Source organism: Vicugna pacos, chromosome 9, assembly GCF_048564905.1.
Source record: "Vicugna pacos chromosome 9, VicPac4, whole genome shotgun sequence".
NCBI lineage: Eukaryota > Metazoa > Chordata > Mammalia > Artiodactyla > Camelidae > Vicugna > Vicugna pacos.
The window spans coordinates 44,205,991-44,223,949 of NC_132995.1; the positions used below are offsets into that span (position 1 = coordinate 44,205,991).

At 39.1% G+C, this 17,959-nt stretch overlaps 1 protein-coding gene across 7 annotated transcripts in view; it reads left to right on the top strand.

Annotated features, from left to right (window-relative positions):
• PMFBP1 (polyamine modulated factor 1 binding protein 1) overlaps positions 1-17,959 on the top strand; it is a 58,058-nt gene that overhangs the window by 9,106 nt on the left and 30,993 nt on the right. For all 7 annotated transcript variants that reach the window (XR_012075747.1, XR_012075748.1, XM_072967650.1 and 4 more), the window contains 4 exons: positions 7,159-7,407; positions 10,327-10,548; positions 15,012-15,182; positions 15,972-16,082. Coding sequence is in view for 5 of the 7 variants with exons in the window: in XM_072967650.1 (XP_072823751.1) it covers positions 7,159-7,407; positions 10,327-10,548; positions 15,012-15,182; positions 15,972-16,082 (753 nt within the window). In the remaining 2 variants the exon portion in view is untranslated. The remainder of the gene's footprint in view (positions 1-7,158; positions 7,408-10,326; positions 10,549-15,011; positions 15,183-15,971; positions 16,083-17,959) is intronic.

Sequence of the window (17,959 nt, forward strand, 5' to 3'; positions counted from 1 at the left end):
TTACCCAAAGCCTAGGTACATCATCAGCTGAGGCAACTTCATTTCACCCAGAGGTTGTCTCTGTAGCACTAAGCTCTTTACACCAGTCTCTAAATTTATCCATAGAAGCTGGGGAGCCAGCTGAAAGATATTTTCCCATGGCTCTCTAAACACTTCGGGCTTCTAAGAACTTTCAGTCTTCATATCCACTTAGGGACTTGAGTTCTTGGCAAACATAAGGCAGGTACTGGTTGCACAGGCCTGTTGCTAGACCTCCAACTTAGCCTCTTAGCTGCTGTGTAAGCAACCACCGTCATCTTCAATGTTTGCAGTCAAGGATCTGGTCTCTCTAAATTGTGTCTGTAAGAGTTCTCTGAGGACTTACCACCTCCCCAGAGAAACCAGAAATTGTTCCTCTACGATGCCCTAAAAATGCTACCAACAAAGCAGTTCTTCCTTACCTTACTAAGTACTGTTGTCCCTTCCCCAGGAACTCACAAACACAGAAAAATCCACTGGTTTTCCTAAATAGATCCCAGGAAGAATATTATCATAATTTACTTCTTTCTAAACATCAACATTTTAAGATATTTTCACCATTGCTGTTGCAAGTTTATTTATTCCTCCAGTCAGGGAAAGCCATGTGGCTTATAAATGTATCTGGCAACTTGGAAGAAGAAAAGTATTAAGTTGCATTTTATTATTCTAATTGCCCAGAAGAAGGTCTAACAGCTTGAAACAAGCTTTAAAATGGGCTCTTTCCCCTCCCCCAGCACTTACTGCAGAATTTAAATTGCAGACTACGCATACAAATACACAATTAGATGTAGACTTACACTCATCCACTCAGAAAAATCCCTTCAAGATCTGCCTTCTACAAGGAAATGTAACATGAGAACAAAGGGGAAATCCAAGACTTTCTGAAATTTTGACTACTATCTAATAAGGAGCTGGAGAAATATGCAAGAGATCATAGTTCAGGAACCACAGTTATGTAAAGAAATGTAAATATTACATCAGATGTAATGTGTAACTAAAGGAGTGGCAGGCACACTGTGGGTGAGCTTGTAAATGGAGAATACATTATGCTCCAAAACCCAAGAACAGAGAGAAGTGGGACTAGGGTAAAGCAATGAGGTGCCTCGGAGGCAAACTGTATGGGGCACTCTCTCTTTAGTGCCAGCCCTCCCCTTGCTTGACCCTGAGACTGAAATCCTCCTTAAAATGTGTACATCACTTGCCTCACTCTTGTCCTGACCCTGCCCAGGAATCAAAAGTGCCTCCATCAAAGTGAAAGGAGAAAAGAACAACAGAGATATTATAATAAAAGGATGATCAAACCAGAAAAGGAGCAGTATCCTGGGCTCTTTTAGCAAACACCCCGATATTCAGTAGAGCTCGGATTGTCAGTGTCTTGGAAGTGTATGGAGGGAGGACATTATTTTTCGCATAAAACTGTAAGAAATTTGATTTCTGCATATAAAAGTAATTAGTTGAATATGTAAAGATTAGTACGAACTCTTTATGGAAATTATCACATGAAGATATCACTTTGAATCATTGGGAGTGGAAAAAAAACCTTCAGTGAAACTGCTAAATGTAATGTGGAATCTAGGATTGGATCCTGGAACAGAAAAAAAAAGAAATTAGTCGAAAACCTGATAAGATCAAAATAAAGTATGTAGTTTAGGTAATAGAAATCTACCAATGTTAATTTCCTAGTTGGACAAATGTACTATGATTATGCAAAATGTTAACATTAGGGGAAGATAGGTGAAGAGTATATGAGAACATTCTGTATTACTTCGGCAAATTTTCCGTAAATCTAAAATTATTCCAAAATAAAGAGGTGGGTTTTTTTAAATTAATCTGTGGTAAACAGAGATCACTATGAGAAGAATGTCTAAACCATGAAGATGTGTCCAAAAGAAATGCATGTCCACTTAAACACACAGTCCTACACTCTACCAATACAAGAAAGTACAAGAAATGCGATTTGTAGGAGATATAAGAAGTAACAGATAAAACTATCTACTGATATAAGGCTAAACTGAGGGAATATCTAACTTCACACTTCAAAGATAGGGAAAGAAGTTCATGACAATGACTGGGAAAAGATGGGACTTTTTGCTCTTAAATGAAGAAAAAGAAAAATCATCAGGGATCCAGTTATCAGAGCAATGCCAACCTGAGACAGAAGAGAGCACAAACTAGAAGAGAGAATAAAATGGTTAAAAAGTATTTTGAAAAGCCGGCTGTAGGCAAAGCAGCAGGGCCTGATGACATACTTCGAAGAGTACTTAAGGAGCTGGCAGGTGTTATTACATAGCTGCTAGCGATTATTTTTGAGAACTCAAGAGGATAAGGAAAGTCCCTGTAGACTGAAAAAGGGTAAATGAAGTGCTCATCTTTTTAAAAAGGGAAAAAGGACAATCCCGGTAATTATAGACCTGTCAGCTTAACTTCAATATCTGGGAAAATATAGAACTTAACATCAATCAATTAGCATCAACTTGAAAAGCACAAAGTATTGGGTGGAAACCAATGTGACTTTTCAAAAGGCGAATCATGCTAGGCCAATTAATTTCCTTCCGTGGTCAAGTGGCCACAGAGGCAAGGAGGGAGCAATAGCTATAATCTCTTTGACCATAAGTAGGCTAAAAAGTATTCTAAATGTGGGCACAGTTTCCTACAGGTGGCCAAGTCATCTGTCTTTGACAGCTGAGGCCTGGATAGAAATCTGAGAAATGCTGGTGGACCAGATGGCCTCTAGAATCATGTCCGACACTGGATGGTCATTTTAAGAATTAATCTTACTTCCATAAGATTACTTCCAACTTGCTCATTTTCTCCAGATCTCAGTTTAAAGGTCAAAGAAGAGTCTAATAAAATACCTATGTCTTCACTGTAAAGAAAATTTTAAAAAAGACAAAGAAGCAGTAGGAAATGCATTGATGCCTTTGTGACACTGCTCTTTGATACAAATATAAGTGAAATGCAGGCTTAATCCATAGCATGTCATTTTCTATTCATCTAGAATTAAGAAAATAACCTTTTGAATACTTAAGGATAAATAAGTAGAAATTTAATAGGTCTCAAATAAGTCTAGGCATTTCTCCAAGTCGTTGAAATATGATTCCTCTAAACCCATAGGTATCTATAGTGTGCAAATGTTTAAAATTCTCATCCAAGGCTAGTTTCTCGGCAGGTATGAGCAGTTCTTTGATCTTTATAACCAGACAAATTAGGTCAGGTGCTACCTTTGCCCTGTACTGATAGATCTGAGCAAGCTCTTATCATCTGGTTGGTCTATCATGTTACCTCAAACCAAAATTAAATCCAGGAGGTTCAACATGACCTCTGAGGAATAAAAAGTATTAACAGTTTGCCTGTATCACTGCCAGATTGCTAGGCTTTATACTAGGAAAAGACATTCTTTACCCACAGGAAGCTTTAAAGTCGAAGAATAATTATGAACGCATCTAAGTACAGATGATGTACTTGGAGGGGAAGCCCTAAGGAAAGAGGTTTGGCTTCGTTTAAAAGAAGAGAACTTCTCTCATTCTTTGGAGTAATGAATAGGAAGTGGGGACATAGAAATACAGGGAAGCAAAGAAAGAGTACACAGTGAGGAAACCAGTTAGTCGTCAACTGGGTCATGCATTCCTGCAGTGGAAAGGCAGATCCAAATCCACAGTTACACCCAAGCACTAGAAGGACCAGGAATCCAGTTCCGTTGTTTTATAAAGTCACCTTCAACAAAGCCCAGAGAAATAGGATTGGGGCAAAATTTGATAAGGATTTTGATGAGTATTTGCTTCCCTAAAACAAGCCCTTCTGAAATAACCGTACAGATGTTCACTCGTTTGCTTTAGTTCTATCCATATTCAGTATTTATTCATGACCCTGTCTTTTTCCAAGTAGCTCCACACCCCTCAGTTTACCTGTATAGACAGAGGACTTGGGTTCTTGAGACCCTCCCCTATACATGTTGTGTGCATGCACACACACACACGCACGCACACACACACACACACACACACACACCACTCCCAAGTCCCTTCTCTCTGAACCTCATTCACAGATGAGCTATGAGAATAGCAACATTCTTATCATGGAAAGAATGAAAACGCTTAGCTAGAAACACTTACTATAAATGTTGGCAATAATAGCTACACAGAGTAAATATAAAACTCAGCTTTGTCTGGCTCAGGAAAGAAGTCTCATCAACTTCTCTCTGGCCACATACACCAGATATTCAGGCCAAGAGTTCAGCTTGCCTCTGCCTGGGCCTTCTTTTGCCTGCTAACCACAGTGGTCCATTTTCTGTCCATCTTCTCATTCAGGTTGAACCGGCACAGTCAGCTGTTGTCTTTCTAGTCCTGAACTGGGCTGAGCCTCCCTTACCTTATCTGTGCTGCCTCACCCAATCTCACTAGAGAAGATCTTCTCTCCTATCATTCCCAGTTCTTACAGAATTATCTCATTAAAACTCCATCTCTCCAGTTACTCAGATCAAAACCATGGAGTCGTCCGCTCTTGGATGACCATTATCTCCCACTATCCCACATCTAGTGCTGAAGCAAATCCTATAGGGTCTACTTTCAAATATAGATCTAAAATCCATCCACTTCTCCCAGCTTCCACCTTGGTCCATGCCACCATCCCTTCTTGCCTGGCTTCCTGCACAGCCTCCTTGCCAGTCTCCCTGCTTCTGTCTTTGGCTTCCTGCAGTTCATTTTCAATAGAACAGCCAGTGTGTTCTTTGTATCATTTAAAGGAGATCCTGTCTTTCCTCTGCTCAGTACCCTCCAGTGGCCTTTCATCTCCCTGAAAGGGAAAGTTAATTTTTAGGAAGGCCTATGTGGTCCTAAAGGACTATACCTCCTGTTCTTGTCTCACCTCACCTGGTGCTACTCTTCCCTTCACTCTCTGCTCCACCTGGAACAAAGTGGCCGCTCAAACACCCCCAGGTGCCTCCCTCCTCCAGGCCTTAGCACTTGCTGGTCCCTCTCGCTGGAGTGTTCCTGCTGTAGATTCCCACCAGGCTGCTTCCCTGCCTCCTCCAAGTGTTGACTCAAATGTCACCTTCTCAATGGGGTGCTCCATGAAAACACTTAATTCAAAACTATAACTGCCTCCATCCTGGCATTCCTCATCTCCCTCCCCTGCTTTACTTTCCTCCAGAGCTCTTTTTCCTTTTAGTCTACTACACAGTTTACTTATTTGATTTGCTACCTCTTTCCCCCCATTCCCTCGGTCTCTCTCTCCTCCTACTCATCCCACCACCACCTCACCCCCCATAGATGCACACTTCATGAAGGCAGGGATTCTGTTTTATGCACTCTGTATCCCTATTACCTAGAAGAAGGCTTGGCACATAGTAGGTAAACCATAATATTTGTTGAACAAATTAATTAAATGAAAATATCATATCCACAGAACGGCTACTATATTAATGTCCATAGCAGCATTATTCACTATAGCCAGAAACTGAAACAATCCAAACATCCATCAACTGGTGGACAGATAAACAAAATAGGATGTATTCATACTGTTAGCAGTGAAAATGAACAGAATACTGATTCTCACTATAGCCTGGATGAACCTTGAAAAGCATTATGCTAAGTGAAAGAAGCCAGACACAAAAGATGACATATTGTACAATTCCATTTATATGAAATGTCTAGAAAGGGAAAATCTGTAGAGGCATAAAGCAGATTAGTGGTTGCCTGGAGCTGGGGTAGGAATGGGAGTGACAAATGGGCATGGGGGAATTTTCTGAGGTGATGGAAATGTTCTAAAACTGGATTGTAATAACGGTTGCACAACTCTATAAATTTGCTACAAATCACTAAGTTGTACACTTAGAACAGTTGAATTTTATGATAGATAAAGAATACCTCAATAAAACTGTTAAAAAAAAAGTCAATTTTTAAAAAGTTTGGAAGTACTCTCTTAATGAAGCCAAGGCCATGAGCTCAAATTCTTGGGAGCCAACAAGATTGCTTATTCTCTATTTTATCTCCTCCTTTCGTTCAATACCTGGCTGTGCATGAATCTAATCTAGGCCCTATAGGAGTAGACATGGCCGCTGTCCTTCAGGAGTTTATAATCGAATTAAAAGATAAGACACACAGAGATCATTTCAATGCAAGGCGGGAGGTGAAATGCCACATTAAAGACATGTAAAGTCTGGTATTGGTGCAAAGACAGCTTTGCAGGGAAAACAGGAAGGAGAGCAGGATTTGGACAGAGTTTTAAAGTATGAATAGGAGGATAATAAGCAGAGATGGGAGCTAAGGAATGCCTACAGGCCACCCTCTTCATCTGCCTTTCTCTTATACGTCACCAGGAATGATGGGCAAGAAAATATAGAAGCAACAGTGCAAAGACCTCAATTGTACTAGAATAAACAACTCAGGGATGTGTCCTATCAGCAGAATACCTGATACAATGTACGTCCTCAACCTATGTTTTTTGAATGAATAAATGAAAATGTAGGTTGGGTCTAGCAGCATTTCAAACTGGCCAGGAGATCTCTCTCCCTCTTTCTTTCTCTTTCTCTATCTCTTTCCCTCTCTCTCTCTCTCTCTCTCTCACACACACACACACACACACACACTCTCTCTCAGCATCTGCAAGGTCACATCTTCTGTCAGGAGGAGACAAAGTCAATACCCAAATGTGCCTGAACAATATCTCTGCCTCCTGTTTCCCAGCATTCCGGAAAGCTGTTTTGCCAAGAGTTTGTCCTTTTATCTGGGCATTTTTAATAATCAAGTTTAGTCCAAGAACTATAACCAGAAATCCATTTCCCTTCTAGGTCAATTGTATTATCTTAATATGTGAAGACAAAACATAAGCATATTATCACGTTTATCTTTATACTATTCTCTAGGTCCTTTATGTGTATGTTTTTTCTTCGGACCTAAATAATGAGTGGTAAATCTAAATAGTAGGAAGAAACTATGATTTTTTCCTTCTTCTAAATCCTTCCTACAGAGTGAAAATACAAAGTGACGTTTCCATGTGAAATAGAGTAAAATGTTGAAGAAGTGCTCTGGAGATGAAAAGATAAAAGGATGGATAGATGGATGTGAATGGTTGAACAAATGAAAAAAATCGAAGAATGAATGCATGCTCAGTGACAATCTAAAGCTGTATATTCTATCTCAGTTGCAGAATAAGAAGCAAGCATTAGCATTCGAGAAGTCACACATGGAATTTGAACCTAGTAAACAGTGTCATCTGAGACAACTCCAGCAACTCAAGAAAAAGTTGCTGGCCCTTCAGCAAGAACTGGAGTTCCGCACGGAAGAGTTACAGACCTCTTACTGTTCCCTCCTGCAGTATGAGTCCGTCCTGGAGAAGCAGACTTCCGACCTGGTTATTCTCCACCATCACTGCAAAATGAAAGAAGATGAGGTATAGACAGAGTAATTATGAAGATGTCCCATATGCCCAGTGTACCTACAGAAATCAGGCCAAGCTTAATAGAAAGCAAACATTAGACTTAACAGAGGAGAGCTTCACAACATCTTGAGCAGGTGTTATTAACTTCCCCTCTTTAATTCTTGATTTTTTTGGAAGCTGGATGGAGGGAAGTAAACAGAATGTCATAATTGGGTGAGAGATCCAGTATTGATGCATGTCGGGTATGTGGTACATGCGTACGTGTGTCTGGTGTGTGTGTAGGTTCATTACCTCTGTTTATTACCACTGCAATTTAAATGCAAACAACGCTGGGTCTCTGCGGGTTGTGAAAGAGGTGTAAGTTCCTTTAAATCAACCAATTTTAGAAAAATCAGATTTTGATAATATATAAATTCCTGGCACTTGCACAGTTGATAAGATAATCAGATGTTGAGTCTGAGTCAATCACTGAGAGTACCAGATCAGTCATTTTCTTCAGACTGGAAATTTTAGATCAAACAGACTTACCTTAAGTACATTCTGGACATTCATTTCTATTCATGTCCCAGCGTAGTATTTTTTAAATCAGAGAGTGTCATCCTCGTGGAATCCCAAGTAAATTCCAAAGACCAGTGCTACAGAACCACAATCAGCTGGACGATGGTAGCAGTAGCAGTCGTAAGACCATGGGTTCTAAGAAATGGGATGGGCAGCCTCCTCTGGCATTTTCTTCCTCTGCCTTTAAAGATAAAATTCCAAGGACTGTCTTGAATGATGCCATTACTTAAGAGCTAACTCCAGGGGCTTTATGAGGGGACTTAAAAACATGTAATTTTTTTAAGGAAATATTATGACCAATAGGAATTTGCTTTGAAAAGGATTGGGAGGGAAACTCATGGTTTAATAAAGCTAATGAAAGGATTGTATTAAAACTGGCAGGTTCATCATAATTTAGACAAGTCCAGCCTGTATAAAGTGACTCTGAATTAGTTGGGATTCTATTTGGCTCCATAAAACAGAAAACCCCAAAGTAATAGTGTCTCAAATAAGACAGTTTATTTCTCTGACATATAGAAGAAGGTCAGAGAGAGGTGGTCTAGGACTTTGAGGGTAACTGCATGTGTTATCAGGTACCTAGGGTCCTATCTTTCAGCTCCACCATCATCAGCTCAAGGCTTCCACTTTTTGGCCACCTAAGAGGCTACTGGAGCTCCAACCATCACATCTTTGTTCCAAATAATCAGGATCAGGGTGGGAAGTGGGGTGGGGAGAGAAAGGCACACTTCTCCTTTTTAAGGACAATTTCCAGAAGTCCCACACAACACTTTCACTTACATACCATTGGCCAGCATTAGTCACATGGCTACAGCTATTTCTTAGGAAGGCAAAGTAATGAAGTGTTTTAGTGAGGTGCACTACTGTCCCAAATAAAGTCAAGATTCTATTACAAGGAGGAGGGAAAGAATTGTTGTGTGATTTGGCAAGTAGCCGTCACTGACACAGAACCCAAACTGGGAAAGCACTGGAAAAATTACTTTAGGCATTCTGCCAAGTTCCTCCCAATACTTTGTTACACAGAAGCATCAAGCTTCAATCTATGGTTGGGTTTTCCAACAGCAGACCCTAAGACAAGTTAATCAAGAGGTGATCCTAGGAAGCATGGTGAGAGAGTAGGAAGTGAATCAAACAAGGGCAGGAAACCCATAAGGAAAATCAATATTAAGATGATCACTGCTGTGGGAAACTGGGGTTCAGTCCCTCTGGAAAACTCTGGGAGATAGTGTAGAACACACCTCAGAGTGATCCCAGCCAACCACCCCAATCATTGGTTGAGGGCTGCACCTGGGGGTATGAACACCCTAGTACTTGTCACCTGCCTTGTCTTTCTCCTCTGCTTGAGTGGACTCCTGGGGCCAGAGCATCCCTCAGGCAAAGAACTGAAGATGCTTGTGGTTGGAATGTGTTTAGCACTCAGAGGAATGGTGAGTGCCAAGGGGACATGAGCAGGCCTCACTGACAGCTTCTGTTATAAACATTTGAATATAAAATATTCCTTTCCTATTTTCCTTACCAAATAAACACTTCAAACTAAAAGATCTTTTCCTGAGACAAATCTCTAATGGCAGGCAGCAAATATATTAGCTTAGACCAATGGAATGTGTTCTATCTGAATTCTACTGAACTGTTTGAACCCACATGAATTCTTCTTTGATGACCCTCCTGCTCTTAACTCCTTCAATATATATAATTCAAGCCATACAATTGAGCACACTCAACAGTTGCTTATTAATTTTAAATCGTATCTCCCCCAAATTATAAGGAGCCTATGTTTAATAGACATATATATCCCTAAGCACCAAAGATATGGCTCGTGAGCACTCAATAAATATCTGTCCTTTGGCTGACCAATTAATTGATTAGGAAGAAAAGGAATCTAAAGAAAGATGGTGCAAATCCCAGAGGAACTTCAGGTCACTTCCCCCACTAACTCTAGGGAACTTTGCTGACATGGACCTGTGTGCACGAGGGGCTCCGCATTGCCTAAATTAGACCACTGGAGAACACCTAGGAAAGAAAGAATACTGGCATTTCAGGCCCTTAAAAAATGGAGCTGTACAAATTCATTCCTATTAATCAACTAACAAGGCTTTATCAAGTTCTTAACTACATTACAAGCAGAATAGGAACTAGAAATGGTCCCCGCCTTTAAGAAGCTTACCACCTAAACAGGACAGTCTTTTTTTTTTTTTAATTTCTAATCATTAACATTCTGATTTTATATATGATAGCTTTTAGATCTGTGCTGGGCCTACACTTTGCATCTGGGTTTCTAGTTAAGATATGACTCCTCTGCATAGGGTCTTATAGCCATATCCTTTCCCCATTAGATGTTTCCATGGGTTCAGTGTGGTTTCATTCCTATACCAACAGGTGATTCTCTATGAGGAAGAAATGGGAAATCATAATGAGGACACAGGGGAAAAGCTCCATCTGGCACAGGAGCAACTCGCCTTAGCTGGGGACAAGATCGTCTCCCTAGAAAGGAGCTTAAACCTCTACAGGGATAAATACCAGACTTCCCTGAGCAACATCGAGTTACTGGAGTGCCAAGTAAAGATGTTGGAGGGGGAGCTCAGCGGGATCGTCGGTCAGGTAGGACTTAAACCACTCAGGCCAGGAGCTCCCAGGTGATTCTGTAACAGCCCCAGCCTCTCTGCCAAAAACCCAAACCTTCAACCAGTGTCATTCCTTCCCTTGAATTTTGTAGCCCTCAGCTTTGAACTTCCAGCCTTCACATCTCCTGTAAGATTGCTCCTGAGGAATTTTAAGGCTCCTTAATTAATATAAGATGCTACCAGTTTACACTTTTACCAACAATAATTTTCCGACATTCCCATGATATGTTTTCAGTCTTTATGTTGTGCTAAACTGATGGATGGAGCAGGGGTGGGGACAGGTTTTCTCATTACAATTTTCATTTCCTTTAGTTCTAATAGTTGTGAGATGGATTCCTCAGGAAGCTGACTCTGAGAAAGACTGGCATACAGGACATTTTTAGAGAGCTCCTGGCATCACACCTGTGAAAGGAAGTGGAGGGAAGCAGGATTGGGCGGAGGGAGAAGTTGAGCTATGATAGTCCCAGCAAAGGCCTCAGCCAACTCCATGAGGAGCTCTGGGGCTGGAAGGACCTTTACAGCAAGTCTAAATTAAGGCCTTTATACCTCCATGTTGATCAGTGATTAGATGGGAGCTGTCCCTAAGGAGAGGCATGACCTTGGGCAAAAGTTTTCTTCAGCTCAGGCTGTCCCCAAAAACGGCTGACAGCTGAGGGCTATCTTAGAGCAGCACTCCCAGCAGCTGGGGGAGTAAGTCCTTCGGTGCTGAAGGGGATCTGGGAGGCACATCATAGCGCCCACCTTGTGAATGAAGTACTGAGTTCACCATTGTATTGATCCTGTGGATTTCTGTTTTATGAGTTAATTGTTTAAACCCTTAACCTATTTTTTGTTGGTTGTTAGTATTTTTTGTTTTGACTTATAGGCAGTTCATAATATACTACAGGTGATAATGCTTCATTATATAAGTTACAAATATTTTCTCCCAGTTTGTATCTTTTCCATTTTACCTTATGAATGGTATTTTTCAACATACAGAAATTTTTAACTTTTCCAGAGTTAAATCTCTCAGTCCTCCTTTTTAGAGTCTAGGTTTTATTCTTGTTTAGGAAGGCCTTCACTACCCCCAAGATTGCAAAGGTTTATCTTATATTTTCTTTTAGCACTTTTATGATTTTGTATTTTTATGTTTTTATCTTTAGTCCACCTGGAAAATAAACACACACACACACACATACATTCATGTTTCCTATATACATAATGAGAAAAGGCTATAATTTTATATTCATCAAAATGGATCTCCAGGTTTCCCAACTCCACTTTCGGAGCACCCCATCCTTTCCGCACTGAGTCGAAGCACCAACTCAGTATATGTACTTATTCGCTTTTTGGATTTTCTGTTCTTTTGATCTACTTGCCAGCTCCTGCACCAAGATCAGTTTTTCATACTGACTTTAACTGGGAGTATGTTTTGATAGCTCTTTTTAGAGCAGGTCCTCCTACACTGTTCCATACTTTCAAATATTTCTTGGCCATTTTTGTACATCTTTTCTTGGTGAACTTTAGATTCATGTTGACTTACTTTCAAATTATTTATTTATTTGGAGGGAATTAGCATACCTTATGAAATATGACAGGCTTCTACTTTTATTCAAGTTTTCTTATGTGTCCTTTCAGTAAGATTATACCCTTTTCTTTATAGATCTCACAGATCTCCTGCTAAGTTTATTCCTAGACATATTACAGTTGTTACTGGTTTTATGAATAAGATCTTTTGTACCTTTAATTTTAATAATTGTTAGTGATGTAGAGAAAAACTCTTTTCCTTCCACTTTATTGAGCTCTGTTATCAGATCTTTAGTCAACTGTCTTGGATTTTTTAAAATTATTTTCCTTTTTGGCATTTATACAGTCTATTTTCCATCTTACCACATTGACCAGGACCTTTTGAACAGTATAAAATCAGGGCATCCTTGTCTTGTTCCTCATTTTTTAAAAATGTTTCTAGTATTTCACTATTAAGTATAATGTCTGTTCTTGGCTTCTTGTTAATATCCTTTTTTAAGTTGAATATGTGACTATCTGTATGTAGCTTGTCAAGAATTTTTGTCAGGAATAAATATTGAATTTTATCAGATGATTTTGTTAGCATCTATCAAGGTAACCATAGAGGGTTTTTTCTTTAATGAAGTGCATTACATTAATAGATTTTCATTAATAGTCAATTCTTACATTCCTGGAATAAATCCTACTTAATACATATTATTATAATATATATCATTATATTATAATAAACTGCTTTACTGAATTTGCTATACTAATTTATAATATAAATGGCTATTCTAAATTTATTAACATTTAATTTTTTATATCTATTTTCAGAAATGAGATTAGTTTGATGGCTTGAATTTTTGTGTTCTCATCTCATTGGTGTCTGTATTATGCTACCCTACTATAAATGAATTTGAGAGCTTTTCATCTTTTCTATAATCTCTCAAGCTGTTTATATAACATACAAAATGTTTATTTCTTTAAGATCACAAATAAAGCCAACTTTTGCTCACTACTCAGTAGTATACTCCACCTCTTCTACATTCTTGGACTTTACCTTTTGCTGTAATAATTCCTTGTTATTTCTTCCGTAAACAATAGTGAATGGTAACATTTCTCAAAATTTCTGTCTGAACAAGGTTTATTTTGCCATCATTCTTGAATGCTAGTTTGACTGCATATACAAACTCACCAAAGAACCTTTAAGTCTTCGAAAATATTGCTGCATTGTCTATTACCGTGCAGTATTAAAGAGGAGTCGTTAAAATTTCAATCTGTTTCTCATTTTTTTTTGTAAGTCACTTGTTCTGTCTCTTTGAACTCTGGAGGTTTTTAGGCTCAAGATTTGGTGGGGGTGGGGGTGGGAATTAGGTTTATTGATTTTATTTTTTAGAGGAGCTATGGGGGATTGAACCCAGGACTTCATACCTGCTAAGCATGCACTCTGCTACTTGAGCTATACCCGCCACGCCTAGGCTCAGGATTTTTTTTAATTCATTTTTCATTAAGTCTCTCAACACTTAACTGACCCTTTGAATCTGAAGATCTACATTTTTCTTCAATTCTGGGAATCTTCCTTCCATTACTTTTAAATTAACTCCTATTTTCCTTCTTGTAGTATTAAGAAGATATTGGAACCTGTAGATACCGTCTTCCTGTTTCTTAGCATTTTTATTGTTTTCCATTCCTTTATCCACATATACACTAAATTATTTATACACTCACGGGCAGCTTTCATGCTCAGTGAACATGAGCTATTTCTAACTTTGCCTGAAAAAGCCCAGTTAGGGAGACAGTTTAATGGAGAAAGGATCTACCATCCAAACTAGGACATTTTGCTCTTTTTTTGCCTGTCTGCATCAGTTCACTCACTATTAGTGCAGACCAGTGAACAGGTAGTAACCTTCATGCATGATTTCAGATGATCTAGAGAAAGACATAAAAAAAAAAAAAACACAGTTTTAGGAAAACAGGCATATTAATGTTGATGAGAGTGTCAATTGGTACATTCTCTTTGAAGGACAATTGTGCAATATCTATCAAAGTTTTAAATCAATCCTAGCATTCCTACTTCTACAAATTTAATCTACACATATACTAGAATAGGTACTTAAAATTTGATGTGCAAAAATAATCATTTCAGCTTTGTTTTAGAAAAAACTTGGAAACAACATATATTCCCATCAGTAGGAGACTGGATAAACACATTTAAAAGTAATTTAAAAGAGCCAGATAGAAACACACGGATGAATTTCTAAGACATCTTGTTGAGTGAGAAAAAAAATTATGTTTTAAAAAAACAAAATAATATATTGTACAATATTCATTTTTCTAGAAGGATATGCACAAACTGTCATCTCTGGAGAATGCAGTGAGTATGAGATTAGAGGTAGTGGTCAAAGAGAAATTTAGACTTGCCTGTAATGTTACAAAGTTTTAGAAAGATAATATATATATATATGTATTACTTGTGTAATTTGAAATTAATTTTTAAAAAAGAATGATATATCTACAAGTAACAATTCGAAAATATCCTAAACAAATTGCCAAGTGAAAACACAATATTTAGAATAGTATGCAGAAGACTTTCATTTGTGTAGGGAAAAAAGTAGGGGGTTATATACAGATACATATATGCATGTATAAATATGCATAAATTATCCCCAGAAGGATATACAAAAAATTGATAACGCAGACTGTCATGGAAAAGGGGACTTGAATTGTGGAAGGTCAAGATTGAGTTTTCAGTATATTCTCTTGTGAACTGTTTAAACTTTTCACCATGTGTGTGCACTTGTTAAATTTTTTCTTTTGTTAAGGAAGCTCTGATTCACATAAATGAGCATTAACCTTTACAATATAGGTCTAGAGATTTTCCATGTTCACAGCATTCTGAAATTAACTCAAAAATTGTGAACAAAACCAACCTATTATTTTTACATATCCCAGGAGCCCGAGAACAAGGGTGATCATTCAAAAGTGCGTATATACACTTCTCCTTGCATGATTCAAGAGCATCAGGAGACCCTGAAACGACTATCTGAAGTCTGGCAAAAGGTCTCTGAGCAGGATGATCTAATACAGGAACTTCGAAATAAGCTAGCCTGCAGTAATGCTTTGGTAAGTGTCTCCAAGAATATTTTTCCAAGAGATGCAAAATAAAGCTCTGAGGAAAAAGAGGAGGAGAAAAAAAGTCACCTACAGTAATCTCTTTATCGGTATTCCTCAAGTGTCTCATACACACCTGCTCCTGCCTTCTGTTCATGTTCTAACTTCTTATTTTCAATGTTTGGGGTTTTTTTTAATTATTTTCAGCAAACAAGAACAAAAGTTTTATGTTTTTCTAATTTTCAAAAAAAAACCAAACAAACACACATTCACCCAGTCCATAAGAAACTTCCTTAGTTCTTGAACTTCATCCTGTCTTCTGAGAGATTCAGTACATCCTCCCATCACAGACTCCAAAGAAGTTTCTTATGCCTCATAACCTGGACCACACAAAGGTTGAGAAGAGAGTCCAAAATGTAGCCACTGATGGACTCAAGACAAATCACTGTGTGTGCTTTAGTGAACCTTAATATAAGATTGAGGACATAATTCCTTCTCCTTACCAGGAAGTGTGTGTTGAATTAGACAATGCTGCTGCAACAAACTTAGGCTGAAAAAGGGGGTACATTGCAAAAAATAGTATTAGTTAAACAAGGTCCTGCTGTATAGCAGAGGGAACTATATTTAATACCTTGTAATAACCTATAATGAAAAGGAATATATATATATGTATAACTAAAGAAACACTATGCTGTATACCAGAAATTAACACAACACTGTAAACCGACTATACTTAAAAAAAAAAGTACTAGTAATAATTGCATAGATCATCCAGCATAACTGTCCTGTGCTCGGTTGCAGGTTCTGGAGCGTGAAGAGGCTTTGATAAAATTACAAGCAGACTTTGCTTCCTATACAGCCACCCACCGACATCCCCCTAGCTCCTCAGAAGACTGTGAAGACATCAAAAAGGTAGGAGAACTTCTGCTTATTTGCGCCTGGTGGGATTGGGCCAAGTTGGGTTAGATTCTAGGTTTTCCTCCTTTTTTTTAAAAGTTTTTATTACTATATTTTATATTCTACTTTATATTTTTGTGACCTTGGTTGATCCTGCCATGAGGATACTATATATAATGTATGACAAGCCCCCAAAGAGTGTGTCTGGCAGCATTAGATTTCAGAACTGAATTTTGGAATTGCAACCTTATAATGGGTTAAGGTGTCCAATGGTACTCCTAAACAAGACAGAGACTCCTGTTGGCATGCTAGATTCAAAAGGACCATCCAGCCTTCTAGTTTCCAGCTGGAGTTGAAACACAACAAATTTAGGGAAGATTATTAATTCAAATTCACTCCTTAAAAAAAAAAAACTCTTACGTTTCAAACTTCAAAGCCATCTAAAAAGTCAATTCTAATAATGAATAAGCATTTAAATCTTGTAAGCAAATCACAACATAGTCAGAACTAGGTTAGGTTCCCTTCTAGACAAGGTCTTAACGTCAGTCATGCCTGAACTTGAGGTACAAGGCAAAGCAGGCCAGGCTGATGCTGAAGTAGTGGCAAAGGGGAGTGGCAGAGAGAGTCAACACGTATCAGCTATCTGAGGGATCCGTTAGCCAGGGGGGCAGAGACGCTTCTTTTTCCAGGACTTTCTGATCCCACCAAGTTTGGATAAACTTTGGAGTTTCTCCTTGGACATCTGTCAGTATTTATTTTAAAGGTCAGTTCTATGTTATTCACATGCTGACCTACAGCAACAGCTCACATACTTCATGGTTTTTTAATCTGAAAATGTCTTTATTTCTCCCTTACTTTTTCATTTTTTATAGTGGTTAAAAATAGATAACATTAAATTGACCATCTTAATCACTTTTAAGTGTACAGTTGGTTGTATTAAGTATATTTGCACTGTTGTGCAACAAATCTCTAAAACTTTTTCATCTTGCAAAACTGAAACTCTACCCAGTAAACAGAAATTCTTAACACTGCATTGTTTTAAATGGTACAGACTTCCTAAGAAACAGAATCCACTTAACCCCCACCATTTTATATATCCTATCCAAAGCCTTCATGTTAGGTGAATATTCTGTTAGGACTAGAACCCCACCTCATCACAGTTAGTGCCAGCAGTCCCCTCCTCCCACAGCTGGCCTGGCACAGAGTAGGCCTTTGAGTCCCTGCAGGGCCCACCCCCTGGTCATATGGTGATTGCCCTGTGTTTCCCCAGCTGTCTCCCTCTGTCTTCCTGCTGCAGCCTACCCTTCCTGTCAACTCTGAAATCACATAACTATGTCCCTTGATGCCCAGTCAATGGATTACTCCTCCTCGGCCCCACATCCATGTTCTTCTGGTTACAGCCCCTTCCCCTCTTCTTCTGGGCAGAAGCCAAAGTTCTTGCTGAGTGACTGAGAACGCCACGTGATATGCCTGCCCACAACGACCTCATCTCCTCTCCTCCTACTCTCCCCATCACTCACTCCACTCTAACCACAGGGCCTCCTCCATGTTCTCCACCCAGGGCCTTATCACCAGCTAGTCCCCGCCATCTGCAAAGCTCCTACCTCAACATGGCTCACGCCCTAATCTCCAGCAAGTCCCTGCTCAGAGGCCACCTCCTCAGTGAGGCCAACTCATCCATCCTATTTAAACTTGCAACCTCACACCTGCACCCCTAGCCCCTAGACTTTCATTCCCTTTTAATATTCTGTTTCTTCTGTAGCACTTAACAATGCTTAATGTTTCCTGTGAGTCACTGCTTTATGCTCTTTGTCTCACCCCACCAGAAGGTCAGCTCCCTGGGGGCAAGGATCGGGGTGTGTGTGTGTGTGTGTGTGTGTGTGTGTATGTTG